We start from the raw sequence: 15,720 nt of genomic DNA, 5'->3' as shown, positions 1-15,720 counted from the left end.
CTAAGTGGTTCCTCCTTTACAGCCACCTCTGTCCCCGTGCCTTCCCATCCAGGTTGAATATAGAAAGCCGGGAATTGCATCTCTCTGCTCTGAGAAATTACTCAAACACAGAATAATTAAACAGTGAAGTACAAACCGCCCCATTTAAAACCCATTGAAGCTAACAGGAATCTGTCCACTGATTTTAATTGCTTCATTTTGGGTGCAAAATGACCAAAAACATCACTGGCCATTGGAAAGCCTCGCCTATAGCTTCAAATACATATTCAGTTGGGTAGTATCACAGAAGAGAATGCTACGGAGCTATCGGGAGCTGCAGTCTATAAAACACCATCCCAAGCTATTATACAGTAATATTACATGTTGTTAGAGCGAGTAAAGATAAAGTACACTTTTATCCAAGCAGAATAATAAAAATTATCTTACTTGGTTCTTCAAGCCAAAAGATAACCCTGTGATTTATGTGGTAACACTGTTCAAACATAAGAAACTTGGTCAGAATGTCACAAATGCTTTGAAACATTTAACAGAAATTCAAGAGAAAAAAGCAGATTTTTCTAATTTTGCTGCACAAATTGAAACTTTACTGAAATATTAAAAATTATTTACAATATTGGACAGAAATGTCAAAATATTCCTAAATATTTCCTGTTCTTGGAAACTGGTGTCAATAATAATCTTTAATCAAATCATGTAAGAGAGAAAATAAATTACTGATTTTATAAAATGGTATTGTGAAGAACTATAGATTAAACATACAAATATTTTGTATGTTAAAAATATTTGTAAGTCTAGTAGCATTTTCTGATGAGAAAGTACTGCTGACAGAAAATAGGGACATCCTGCAACATTTTCAATGTGTGTCTCCAGCCCAGTATGATACAGCAAGACAGTGTTATTTTAAATGTTTGGTATGCTTGTCAAAAGAAATCAGAAGAATCTTCAAAGTATTTTATGAACAATGTTTCACTGATTTTCTATTAGGAAAGTGTCTGGGAATACAGTGATATCTTTGGACATGTTTTAGATGCCATAAAATTATGTCAACAAATTCAACAAAGGGAAGCTTTCATTTTTTAATGCAAAGATGTTTGCATTAAAGAGGGACACTTTGGAGATCTGTGATCTGGTTAGAGAGCTACCTTTCAGCCAACTATAGTTAGTATTTACTTAATCTGATATTTTTGTAAATAATTTTAGAACATTTTGCATTCAGTTACTATGGGTACGTTTTAAAACAATCTTGACTTGAGTTAGTATGAAAGACAGCAAAATTAGAGCTATGGTAAACACAAAGCACATTTAATTCCTGTTTATGCCAAAATGCTAAATGTTTCCTTTAAAAATTCTTTATTCATATATTTTACAGCACAAAACAGATGAAAGAATATGATCTGCTTTTTGGTAACATCTTTTAAGATGCACTTGACATGATAATAGTACTGAGCACAAGTTACTTAAAACAGTCTTACAGTACACGTCACATCTCTTTAAAAGCCAAATTACAAAATTAAAATTATTTATTTGCCTTCCTTTTGGTGTCTTTTCTTACATTAGAGCTGCTGGACAAACTACCAACATAATATGTTATCTTATTCATAATATATCTAATACATTGTATATTGTAAAAGACAGACTTTCCGTATATATCTGAAAGACCTGCATCACCTTTTTTGCAACTAAATTGTAAAATATATTCTGACTTATATCACTTCATTTCTTTTCCTAACTGCAGATGGTTCTATTGTAGACACAGTTTTCATGTCATAATTTTCCTTCTCTTATTGGCTGAGAAAGTAAAACAGGCTGATGTTTAACGTTCTCCTCTTACAGGGAAAGCCCTGTGAAGTCGAAACGACATACCGATACTGCTTTAGCTCTTCCTGCCACATCACCGTGTCTGCATTCGCCCATGGCCTCACCACTCTCCTCCTCCCACGCTCAGCCCTGATCTTCCCAGGCCCACTCCAGTACGCAGAGAGATGCTGCTTTAGGTGAGTAACTACTCTCTTTTTGTAAAAGAGGCCAAAGTCACCCTAACTGAGAAGCAGGACATACATCCTCTAAATTAACACTCTGTAATATGTGTTAACTCCTCTCTATCCATTACACTGTGCACCTTTTTTTGCTCGCAGAGAAAACTGCTCTAGAGGATAAAAGAAGCCCAGAAATGGATAGATCCCCCATTTTTGTCCCAGTTGATGCAAAAATGGCCTTGTCAACTTTCTTCCTCTTAATTTCATGATACAGTTGTCCCTTTTATCTATCAGTTTTAAGAACAGCATTTGCATAAGCAAAACCTTTTCCTTCCAGTTCGTCTCAGCAGGATATAGCAAAGCCTTCTGCCATAGCAAAGAGCAGAGAACAAACATGCCTACAAATAATGTCTCCCTTGGTTACAAGAATGAAAGAACTTCCTTACTTTCAGAATCATACAGTGGGAAAAGCCGCGCTCAGCCACCTTAACAAACTTAGTGCTACTGAAACCAGAGGCCACTACGCTTAGGTATGAATCTTCCGAATGCTTGCCAAACTTGACAAAATTTGCCTGTTAAACACCATGTATCACAGAAAAAAAAAATATTATTTTTACCAGTAACAATGACACACAATCCCAATCCTGCTCCCACGGAATTCAGTAATACATCTGTTCTCATCTTGAGTGGGATTAGAATTAGACCAGAAATATAAAAATATTCTGTTTGATAAAAATGATTCTGTTGTGGAATTTTAATTCTTCAATCCTAGCACACACACATCCATTTATCCCAAGAAACATCTTCTGCATGCAAAGACTATGCAATTCCTTTCTAAAAGAGACTGATGTTTCAGAGGTAGTCTAGATAACACATACATACTACAGCACATGTATAGCCTTTCATATGATAAAGACCTGAAAGGTTGCAAATCTGCTGTTCTGAATAGGTCTCATTTTTTAAATGCAGATAAACACTTCGGTAGGGGATGGAAGCTTTTTGTTTGTTTGTTTTTCAAAATAGTAAATGTAACTCAGAACAGAGGAAATAGTAAGTTTGTACAAAAAAGTTTTTTCCACTGATATAAAGAATATTGCCTTTAACACAGAAAAAAGCTTTCCTTAAAAAAAGGAAAGTGCTATGGATAAAAGCCCACAGGAAGTAGTGAAAATGTCACTATTGCCCATTATAGGCAAAAAGTCTGTGTAGATTTTGATAAATGCATGCTTGCTAAAAAGGGTGCCCTTTTAAAATGAGCTCAATAATATGCAGTTCAGTATTAGCAGTGTTTCATAAATGCTGTGTATTAAGACCACTGTAAGTATCACTTAAAAGGGGGACATACAATCCCCGTTTCTAACAATCCCCAAACCCACAGGTATTTTTTTATTGGTTAGGATCCCTGTTTCAGGAAACAATTATATAATGCTGGTCTGAATACAAAACCATATTCCTTGCTTTATGCAGTGCAACTTCCTATGTTTAGCATGGGATATGTGTAGATTTCTTTTTAATTTATATACTGTTTCTTTTCAAAATATCCTTTAAATGATGGTCAAATTATAGCAACAAATTATAGCAACTTACTTTTTTGGTAAATCGTACCAAGAAACACTACCAAACTGACAATTCTTCAATACTCTGATGATACAGGTTTCTAAACAGTATTGTAAACCACCAAATACATTTAACTTCTGTACAGATCATATGGGGAGATTGTTCTACTGAGGTTACATTGAGTATGTTTTCAATACATCAGATTACTTCTTGATGACAATACTGTCACATAATCACTGACTAGGGTTATCTCATACGCTGTTTTCCAATTTTGTTTATATCTTATATTTTAAAATGTCACGTTATAGAATTTGGATGTTGAACTACAGTCAGCTAATGTACCAGCCTCCACTTTCCACTATATGTTCGCTTTTAGTTAAAAATCTTCAGTAGAATTCCCTTAACCCACGGAAAAAGTAACTCTTAACAGAAATGACACCATTGCATTGCTAACGATAAAAATATTTTGCACTTTTGGAAATTTCAGGTGAAAGCGGCTTATGTAAATATTCAATCACTTACTTTGGGAGAGTTTTCAAGTGATTTTCTCTTAACTCCAAAATTCGCAACTTGACAAGTCTAGAAGCATGATAGAAAATAATTAGTTCATTCAATGAATTGGTTCAGGAATCCCTAAGAATGATTTGAAACTACTTATTTCAACAAAAAAAAGAGTCCAAAGTGTCAATGAACAATAGTAAGATGTCCAGCTGTTGTGGGGCTGAATAGGATACAAAATGTATTGAGAACCAAATAGCTTCATGTAAGGACAGACAGCTCCAGATAAGGACCTGTTTGTCCTTATCTGGACTCTTCTGAAAAAAACTTGACATATATCTGTTTTTCACAGTAATTCAAAACTACTCTTACAATTAGGTATTTAAATATTATATATTTATAATTTTAATTATTTAAAACAAGGAAAACATCGTTAAAGTTAATTTCTCTCACACATTGCCAGATCTGTTAAAGGATAAAAAGCAACTGCTAGTTAGTTCACAATTTTCATTTGCATTTTTTCAGCACTGAATTCTAGAGTCACCCAGGCAGATGAATACTACAGAACAGATCTCCATTGAATTTACTTCATTTTAAACAGAAGTAGGACATGTGCCTAAGTGTTGGCATGAATTAGAACCTATACACAACAGTACTTCACAATTGCATATCATTGTGAAAACTCCAACTGGCAATATTCTTTAAGCCACAGGAATAATTTTAATGATGCAGAATAATGGGAAGGAAGGAGGACACATCAGGTAGGAGATGAAGAACCCGATGTATTAGAGTTTCAGAATTTTGGTCTAATTACCCATATTGTCTAGGAAGATAATCTGATAAACATGAAAGGATTTTGATTCATGTCACCCTTTTGCTGCTTCTTTAATCCGCAGTTATCATCCACGTGGGGACGAAAAGGAAGAGGATAGAAAACCACAAGGATGAATGAGATCCTTACTTCTTCATCTCAAATTGTACAACTCCTCTCACAGAAAATCTGGAGTATCAAATCAACAATTTTTTGGAGGTGCATTCAATGCATGAGTTGACCATGCCCAGGACTGCTCAAGACCCATGTGAAACTGAGCGGTCCTGCATAACTAATTTGTAATTGTATCATCTTCTAAACAGAGGTGTCAGCCCAGAGTCATACTATTAAAGCTTTTAGGCTGATAATATAGTTTCTAAATGTGAAGAAAGTTTATTAAGGTACTTTATGGCGAGTTTCAACAATGTCATTAATACTGCTTTTCACATTACTCTACCTCTACAGTCCAGGTCCTTTGGTACCACAAGTGTAAACATGTGTCTGTGAGAAAAGTTTAAAAAAAATACAACAAAACTTTAAATAGCTTTGTCCAGCACACCAGTTATCTATTTCATGGAACCTCAGGCTTCCCTATATTATGCTCTTCTATAAAATGATGTTCTTATCTTTTTCCTACCAAATAAAGCAGAAAACCTTTCAAGTCCTACAGTTGTGCTTAACCAGGACTAAAAAGAACAACTTTAAATGAGAAATGTGGAGAGATGTTTTCATGATGTGTAGGTAAACTCCGCTCCTGACTTCATTCACATGGCTAAACAAGACTATAACAGACTAACTAAATGTTACTGTACCAGAAGATACAAACAAAGCACTAAAATTTGGAGAAGAGCAGTAAGGGAGATACAGTTAAAGAGCTACATGTAGCTAGTAAAAAAAAATAGCTATGTCTGTATGCTAATGTGGGAAGCTTTGAAAACATGACAAGGATTTGTAAATGCAAGACACCAAACAGAGAATATAGGAGGCGAATAATATTAAAGGAATAATAACCACAACTGGAATTAGAGTCATTTTATTTAGACAAAATATGCATTTGTAAAAGAAAAAAAAAAATTTAGCGCTTTCTACTAAAAGATTTAGAATAACGGCATGTCCTTAAGCAACAAAGATTATTAGACAAAGTACCAGCAAGGCTTTAGAAACACTTTAGAACACTACACATCTGATAAATTGCCAGGTATTTCATATATTTATTTTTTGTTGACATTTGAACATAATGTCTGATTCCAAACTGCAGAAGCAGGCTGTCTTAGGATTTATTCTGGTATTCCAAACGTGCTTCAAATGACAATTTTTCTTCCTCTTTCTTCAACTAGGATTTTCTAAACGGTGTTCCAGCGTAAAGCCCAGACTCAGCCCTGGGTCAGTGACAGGCTCATCAAGCAAATGCTGATAAAGCAGCACTTTCTCAATGCCTGAGCATACCAGTGTCATTTCCAACACAAATTATGTCACCTCAGTATTAACTCTGGAGTGCTGAGCTGATGCTCCCAGTTGAACAATAAAAAACAAATACAGGTAGCTGGATGGACTAGGAGGAAACTAATACTAGGTGAATTCTGTAAAAACACCATCTACTTTCTCTGTTAATCCTTTGTCTTCTAAGCTATTTGCCCAACTGGATGACCTGAGGGCAGAAAGGCTGACCACTCCCTCACCAGTGTAACAGAGGTGAAATAAACTTGGTATTTCTGTCAGACCTGTGCAGTGTAAGGATCCACGGGCTTCTACTGCCCTCTTAAAGAGCCACAGCAAATTATGTTAACTTTGATTTTCCTCCCCCTCTGCTTTGTCCTTATTGAACACTTTTTGTCTCAGTTTCTACTGCATTTATTTTTTCTCTCATTCTACATCCTTTCTGCTCTGTTGTCTTCTGAGTCTTCTCTCTTGTTCTGGCTTTCACATTTTTCCTTTGGTTACTCCACCACACTCAGTCATTCCTTTCTTCCCTTCTGACTCAAAATACTTTTTCTTCCTGTTCACTTTTCAATAGGCATAGACCACATTGTTATCTTCTGCCCTTGCCACAATTTAATAACACATTTGATCAAGGACAGGCCTCTTCAAGTTCTATTTCTTCTCACCTTTTCCCCAAACAACCAAACTGCATCACTTCATCATAAAATTCTTGCTGACATAACATTCTCTCTAACAACAATCATTCATCAAAATAGGACTGAAAAGCCAAAATCTCTTTGGTTTTTTATTTTGCTTTGTTTTGTTTTTAAAAATAATACAGCTTTAAAATGTCCCCTTAAAGCCTAAACTGAGTTCATATGAAAGAGCAATGTGCTTTGATGACTAATTCTTACCTTCCAAAGTTAGCTGGAAGAAACTCCAAAAAGGCATCATTTAGATAGAGCTGGGTCAAATTTAGAAGTTGTGTGAAGCCATCTGGCAGCCTAAAAAAACAGTTAAAAGCTTAATGCTCACACCAAAGTTGCTATGGAAATAATAACAACGTATATTTAGAAAGAGAAAGATTACTTTCTCACCTTCTTTTTCTACCCAAATTCTCACGAAATTACTTGTTACAGACAACATTTTTGCCCGTTCTCATCTTTTCCGCATTCCTATAACCACATGAAATGTAAATGCCTGGCACATTCAAGCTACATCAGCCCTTCCCCCCTTTCTAGCTGAGGGTTTTAAGCTAAAGGTGCGTGCTTGCCTTCAATCTTTTTTTTTTTTTTTAAACTGAAATAGGGAAATTTCATCCTTTCATCTTCTTCACTCCATTTTATAAATCATGGTATTACAACACGGATTTTTTGTTACTATTATTGCAAGTTTTTGGAAGGTATACGGGTTTCCAAGGTCCCAACCAAGAGGTTACAGTGTCTGTGGATGCAGCATGGCTTACTTCCCAAATACATAAGGCACCAGCCCCCATGTTTAAAAGGTTGCAGCTTACGGATTGCTTTGCCAACACTTTCTTTACTATGTGGAAAGACACCACATTTGTTACATAGTACACAGATCTTTTCATAGATACATCAACCCCGGATTTAAAACAATTAAAAAGACTTTTAGATTAATGCTGCAAAAGAATGTGATACAATGCCTTTAAATTTTAGTTCACTTTGTGTAAATTTTCTGCACTTGCATTATACAAACACAAGCTACTGATACTCACTTAGAGACTGGATTGACACTGGCTTCAATAATTGTTAAACACTTACAACATTTAATATTTTCTGGAAAATCTTGAATTCCTAAAAAAAAATTTAAAGAATTATTATATACACATTAAAAAATGTTTAACTTGTTTTCTTCATAAATGAGTTAATTTGGCATTTTCAGATCAGACAATTTATAACAGGAAGAAGACATATATTTTAGTATTGTAGTCTAAAAGATGATACTAAAGCACTAAATAAATACACCAGAACAGATAATATGCCTTGTACTAAAACTATTATGTTAATGCTTGATTTATATAACCTTCTAGAGTTAAATAGTGACATCATTTATACTGATATTTGTGCTTTTCATTTCTTTCTAAACTGCTTATCTTTTTCTTCTTTGGCTCCCTCTCTTCTCAGGAGAACATACATACAATCCTGAGAGTCTCTAAACCTACACTGATAAGAAATTTGTCAAAATTTTCAAGAGTGCCTAAGCTATATTTTCAAAACAAAGACACTTAAGGTTCAGATATGCATTTTAGGCACATAAGTATGTAAAAGCATAATTTGGAAATGCACATCAGCAAATTAGTCACTGGCTATATAGATCCTGAGAGTAGTTTACCTGCAGCCTTATATGCTTAAAAGCATTACACAAGAGCCCAGTAAGTACTAAGCCACTCTTGGAAGCGGAATGGTTCATAAGTGCACTGATAAATGGTTTCTCGAATGTTTATCGGACACAAGTCGTCACAGCATACCGTGCTAAAGCAACCTCTTTTTTTCTTTTTTTTTTTTTTTTTACAGAAAAGTAAACGAGGTAGGTATCTACCCAGACTTCTCAAAAGTGTTAGACAGGAAAACAGTATATAATCTAGAAAAAGAGCAAGTTTTCTAGAACACAAGTTTGTTAATCATTAGGAATTAAAAATTTATTATTGTTCGTATTCATTATAATTCTTTAAAATACTTATACTTTTGATTTCTTACCATTTTTACTGATATCAAGTTCTTTGAGATTAACTAAGCTAGCAATAGTGGTTGGCAGACTTGAAAGGTCATTGTCTGGTATACTCAGTTTGCGTAAAGCTTGACAGTTGAACAGTTGCTGCAACATAAAAAAGAGACTTTACAGTGTTTCAGGAAAAATATCAGTTTGGGATCATTATACACAAAAGCAACAAATACCACAAAACGACATTTGCTACGTAAGAATTCAATAACCAAAAAATATTTTGAAAAGCCATTATTTGAGAAGACATTCTTACAGGCTGCTCAGTATTATAAACACAGCTTACACACAGTTGACAAGAATAATCAGAACAATTGATTGGTAGCAGGAATGTTCAAAAAGAGCTTTCTGTCAAAAACTGCACATTCATTGCAATCAACGTTTTGTAGGTACATGATATTTTGTGTCATATCAAATGAAATTTTTTGTGGCTTGTGGCAAATTAAAATATTTGATTTTATAATTTAATTTCATGATAGATTTTAAAATAGTTTGACTGCTTGTAGAAGAATTTTGCTATCTTCAAGAAACAAAACACTCTGACATTATCAAAATGATATGTTCCTTAAGTCCCCCCCCAATTCAGGACTTGATTCCAATTTTTAATTCAAATTCAAATTTTATAAAATGTCAGAACTTCCACTGCAAAAACAATCTTCCTTTCATAAATCATGTTGAAATCACCTATTTAACATCACTGCTTTCCTCAAGAAATATCACTAACTCATACACCGCCTCACACATGTAAAAATAAAACAATCATACTAAGAGAAAGCAGTCATGAAAAACTATTTCAGATTTCGGTGCATTGCTTTTGCAAGGTTACAGGTGCCATAGATTGAAGAACAAGCAGGTGCATTTTGTAGATAGCTAGCTTATAGCTTCTTCAAGCCCAGCGTGCTAGCAGGTATAAGAGGAGAATGCAATATAATTGCTTGGCTTATTTATTGCCATGCTCCACATTCCTCAGCAACAGTACTGTGGAAAACCGACTGTGAAGAGTAACAGGGAAGGGTCGTGCCTGGCTACCCGCCTTGGTGGTATGAAGCCTGGTTTGCGCAGCCAGCACAGCGCCTTGCAGCTGGCCTCGCAGTCCTGGCACCAGTCCCTCCTGCGCTACCCATCACACTGGACTGCAGGCAAGACCTGCTTAACATTACCTGCTTCATGACTGCAGGCTCCGAAGGCATCGGTCCTGTCAAGAGTTACAAGTTACTAAACCCCGTAGGACTTTCTGCAAATATTAATTCACCAAATGGCACCAGAAAATTCAGTGGGTTCCACAGAAGAACAACTTCTCTTTGCAGGCATCTCACAAGGGTTCTTCAAATATTACTGCTATGTTTACACCAGATTTAGTCTTTCTTCAGACTTCTATATCGGAATAAAGTCTATATACTCATCTGCAGGTATTTGAGAATGCATAATAATTTGATTGCCTAGATGAAAAACTCAGCCCAGTATCTGAAGAGGAGAAAATTAACACACAAGTGGCATGCAAATGCCAACCTCGTACTTTCCTTTAAGTAAATTCTAGATAATTTTGAAACTGCATTTTTCTGCTGCAACTTGCTATCATAATCCTTTAGAAAAATCCTGCTTTTCCTTCAACATAATCTACTCTCAGAAAACTGACAGGAAAAACTTTTATTCATATTTTACATGAATAGAAGTGCTCAGAATGAGAAGCACCGCACCACAATCACTGTCAATTGGCACCGAATACGAAAGGGTCTTTTTACTGAAAGACACTTTTCAGAATGCCTTTGTATTGACAGTTTTTTTTGTATTTCCTCTCACATGAAACGTACCTGTTAATTCTCAAGGTTGTACAACAGCCTCCTCCCCACCGCCCACCAGCTAATGCCAGCAGCAGGCAGAGAAGCACAATGCACTGCTGCAGCCCCGCTGCCCCGCAGCCGTAACACGGAGAACCGTTCCCGTGCTGGGGCCGTGTATAGCAACAGCCACAGTTACTGTGCGCCCTGGAAGCCAAACCGAGTAACACATTTCTGCCTGCAGACAATGTTAATAAAGGGAGGTACCCCTCCAGAGAACAAGGAATTCCCTTCCAATGCATCTGAGGGCACCTACTTTTTCTCTTTTTTAAGGAAGCACATCATTTTAGACAAGCCTGGGAAGTAATGTAATTAACAGGCTCTGGGGTTTGCTCTTGAAATTTCTAGCCACACTACTGCATGAGAACAAGCTGTAGACATTAGTAATGTTTGGCATAGGGAACCTGCAGAATTTTGGTACATATACAAACTATACCATGCTATTGTACCTGGAAAATGAAATTCTTAGTGCATGTTCCCAGCCATTCCCCTGAAGAATTCTTTTTTTAAAAGCCAAGGAAGGCTCGCAACTTAAAGTTCTGACAATAACTTAACAGGCTTCTGAAACGGTGAATGCAGAAGCGTAGTAAAAAATATTCCCTCTAGAGTAATTTTATGATGTGCTGTTGTATCTCAAATAATGTAAGAGTATGAATAGAGGTATGGAGGCCCAAAATTGCCCACTTTTTTTTACCCACTGGAATTTCAAAAGGTGTCTTTCTCAATTTCTAGTGCTTTATGGCCTTGCCATCATGATTTCGTTGTAATCACCATACTGTATTTCCATATACTACTTTTATTCCTTTCAGACTGGAAACCAAGTGGTGCTAATAGTGCTGTGATTTGAGTTATAACAATGGCCTATTATTCTGCATATTTCAGGTTCTTGACTAGACAGCAATAGAGGTTGTTGGCTTCCACGGCCACTAGAGAAGAATATGAAATTTCTGCTCTTTACTTTCCATAGGCACAACTGTGAAATAGATTGACTAACATATTGGGGGAATTTGATGTCAGTATTACAAAGAAATAACACTTTCTAACTTTGCAGAACAGAAACATGATTCCTTAGAAAAAGGATTCAATGCCTTTAATAGAAACTGTAACTTACATAGCAAACACGATGCAAAAGAAAAATATAGTTAATTTATAATACCTACCCATCTATGTGAGCTATACATTAGTGATTACCTCAACACCTTTTATATATTGGTTGCATTGTTTGTTCTCAGTGAGACAATTAAGCATTAAGATGTAGCCTCTAACTTCAGTAGCATATTTAGCATTACTTGTATCTACTTTACCAATATGTGAGATGGCAAAACACAGATGGCTGACTACTTCTAGAATTTGTTGTTAGAGACAGACAAATTTTTTCTATGGCATTAACAAGTAAACTAATTTTGTCGATTACAAATTAGTCCAGATTTTACTTTATATTTATAAGGGAAAACTGCTGGGGAGAATTTTCATCTCATTCATGTTTTTCTGGATACTGACTGCTAGTGACTCCACCTTCATCAAAATTGGTGTCCTTTTTTAGTAGTCTTTGATTCATCTGACTCATACCAACAAGGATATATTTGCAGCAGCAGCTCATGATAATGAAGTCAAAGGCAAATAAAATAAAAGATTTGGCTAGATTTAGAGGAAAATAGAGGATAAGAATTAAAGAACAATCCTATAAATCCTTAAAAGAAAAGCAAAATATTAGAAATTAGGAATTAGAAATCAATTTCTAATGAAGCCAGCAGAAAAAAAGCATAATTCTGATACATGTGAGGTAAAAACTAAAAAAAAACAAAACAAAACAAAAAAAAACACCAAACCCAAAAAAACCACCACAAAAACAAAACACAAACAAACAAAGCAACCAGAATGAGTCTAATGTAAATCAAGTAGTCAGTCTAATGCAAAAGGATTTATTGGTTTCTAGAGTATCACGTAGTAATGAAAGTAACTAAGGTAGATAAGGACTTTTTTTCATTAAATTTTAAAATATGATCAAGCATCTGGTGATAGAAAATCTCAAAAAAATATTGTAACTTCAGAGGCAAATAATATTTGGTAAATAACAGAAAACTGACAAAATAAAATTTCCTCTGGAAGAAGTTATTTGAATTCATATTTACAGAGAGGGGAAAGTTCTGCCTAAGGTAGACCATAACATGCAATACAAAAGTTAATGTTATGTAATATAGTGCCATCTTAAGAAAAAAATGGCATTTTCTCTCCTAGCATATTAATTCAATAGTGAAAAAAAATCAGAGACATGCAGCAAAAACTATTTGAAGCAGAAAATTTGATAAAGAAATTAACTGTTTAATTTATGGTAACAATTAATAAAGACTTAAGACAAAACATTATGAATGGTATAAAGAAAGCAAATTAACACTGCCATTAATCTTCTCTTATACAAGGCCAAGACTATGTTAAACGATGCATTTACTCAAACTTAAGACCAATTAAAAGGATTTCTTCAATACATAGTATTTGCTTCAAAATACTATCTATAACAAAGAAAAATAAGAAAAAACACAGATGCAAAAATAGAGTCCTATACATTTAAATCTCTCCAAGGTATGTACTTATCCAGTGTTTTGTTTCATAAATAACAAATACAAAATAGGTGATACCACAACACAATGCAAAGGTTTCATGAGCATGCACATTTCAATTGTGACTGACACTAACAACTATCACCTTCATCCCAGTTTCCTATTTTTGGACCCCTTACCTTTGGCTCTCAGTTTTTCCATATAGAATTATGGCATATTGCTCCTGTTCTATGCTCTGATGTACTTGTCTTCCATTATGCACTGCAATTTAGTTTGAATACCACAGTGATGCACACTTTCAAGAGCCCCCCAAAAAATATACCAAAAATCCCTAGCTGAATTACACACTTTATATATTCCTCGGTATGATGCTTCGGCAGCATAATTAAAATATACAAGGTTAATAATATATTATTATTAAAAGAGAAATAGTCCTGAAGGTATTCATTAGCAGTAAAATGGCCTCCACCACAATCCATTTCATATTTATAGGGGCAGAAAAAATATCTGGTTCTCTGCTGTCCTTTCTGGTAGCAGGAGAGATAAGGCGGTTCTCCATATAATTTTTCTGTGACACTTAAAAGATTGTAGCTACCCTGTCTTACCATCTGTAAAGAATTTCTTGATGGAGGGAGCAATCTTAAGCAATGAACCGTCATATCCTAATAAAGGAACCCCATATAATGGGAAAAGTACGTTTTCTACATTTGTAAATAGAATTTTCATAAAGTCTCTGTGCAGTCTAAGTAAGAAATATGTTGAGAGATGATGAAGAATGGATTACAGTGGAACAATGTTTAATTAAAGACTCGTAAGCATCTTTCATTATTGTTCAGAAAAATTCAATTAAGGAATGGATTACATTACTTCATGCTTCATTATGTAGCTAGCACCTACTATTAATTGGTTTTTCCACTACCTTGCCCTCTTTTGTTTCCAGAACACTTAAGTTACAGTAACTTTTAATTCCTTATAGTAAACGTTAATCAACAGAGGAACAGATTTAAAAATACTATAAAAGAAGTTTTACACAGGAAAGATAACCTAAGTAATCTCATTGCAGGACCTCATTTGCAGTTATAAAAATCCTGGTTATATAGCACTGACATTTCTCTCACACGGACAAACGGCTTATCCTGACAAAGAGCCTGCTTTTAAAAGCAGTGCTACAAAGGATCCAAATGTGAGATCACCTACCCCATATATTAGCGTACTCCTGGTCAAGGTATCAAATGCCGTATTAATTACTTGTCGTGTAAATACTTCTTTGGAACAATTGTTAATTCCCCAACTTAAGACTTCATTGGCTGCCCCCAGTTCTTGTGCCATGAAGCAAGAAGTAGGTGGCCCCACTCCTCCCCACGTAGTATCATCTGCAAGAAGGGTGGCTCAGCTGTTTGGGCTCTTCAGAGAGGGCAGAAAAAAATTTTGTAAAAATCTAATTCAATCTCTAGAGTTAACAGCCACGACTCTTCCCACATCAAGCAGGTCTCCTGGTCAAGAGCAAGCCCTATTTCAGAGCTGAAACACAAGCTGAATACACATTTAAGAACACAACTTTGACATCTGTACTACAGGCAGAACACTGATTACCTTAGGTAGCTCCTCAATTTGATTGGCATCTAGGTAAAGCTCCTCTAATGTCCGTTCAAAGTTAAAAACCTCCTTTGGCACCTGCTGTAGGCCACAGTGAGAGTAATCTAACACTGAGACGATTTCTTCTTCACCACGAAAACACCGGCAGGGCACCAAGCGGCCGATAATTTTCCTTTTGGTTGTCATCTCCAAACAGCATACTGGAGGAAAAGGGGAAAAAACAGGTTTCTGAAACTATCAAAATTTTGGGGACTATTTCTTTAGAATTATTATCAAGATTGCAGTCTATTAAACGCACTTTTTCCTGAGGGATATCCGTAGTTTGCCTTCTGAATTTCTTATTCTATCTTTCTACAAAACTTGAAAAAGAGAGATTTGCCAGCATAATCACAAAAAGCATCTCAATACATCATCTGTTCCCCTACACTGGGACAGAAGAAAACATGCCAAGTTCATCCACAACTGTTGCTTTCTTTAATGACGAAAATGAGCTGTGTAAATCCTACACATATGAATATGTGCATAAGACAAAGTACAAAACAACAACTGTGGTACTCCATGTTTGGGTCCCTTGGTCAGTTTGGACTATGAGTCACTGAAGTGAGTCACTCAAAGCCATTTGATGTTCTGATTCGCACTGACAAACGCCCTGTTGTATTGTACCTGATTCCTGTGAAATCAACAGAGTTCCTCAGCTTTCCACAGTTACTGCTGGAGTATATTCA

At 35.5% G+C, this 15,720-nt stretch overlaps 1 protein-coding gene across 1 annotated transcript in view; it reads right to left on the bottom strand.

Moving 5' to 3' along the window:
* The window catches only part of LRRC7 (leucine rich repeat containing 7), a 101,287-nt gene extending 86,106 nt beyond the window's left edge, over nt 1–15,181 (bottom strand). The window contains exons 1-5 of the mRNA XM_010286768.1: nt 14,993–15,181; nt 8,982–9,099; nt 8,000–8,078; nt 7,176–7,265; nt 4,056–4,112 (exon numbers count right to left, since the gene is read on the bottom strand). Of these exons, the coding sequence (XP_010285070.1) occupies nt 4,056–4,112; nt 7,176–7,265; nt 8,000–8,078; nt 8,982–9,099; nt 14,993–15,181 (533 nt within the window). The remainder of the gene's footprint in view (nt 1–4,055; nt 4,113–7,175; nt 7,266–7,999; nt 8,079–8,981; nt 9,100–14,992) is intronic.
* Nucleotides 15,182–15,720: the final 539 nt, after the last annotated feature.

This window comes from Phaethon lepturus, unplaced genomic scaffold (genome assembly GCF_000687285.1).
Source record: "Phaethon lepturus isolate BGI_N335 unplaced genomic scaffold, ASM68728v1 scaffold8075, whole genome shotgun sequence".
In the NCBI taxonomy this organism is placed as follows: domain Eukaryota; kingdom Metazoa; phylum Chordata; class Aves; order Phaethontiformes; family Phaethontidae; genus Phaethon; species Phaethon lepturus.
Note: the sequence above shows the minus strand (reverse complement) of the source record. Positions and strands in the feature narration are given on the sequence as shown.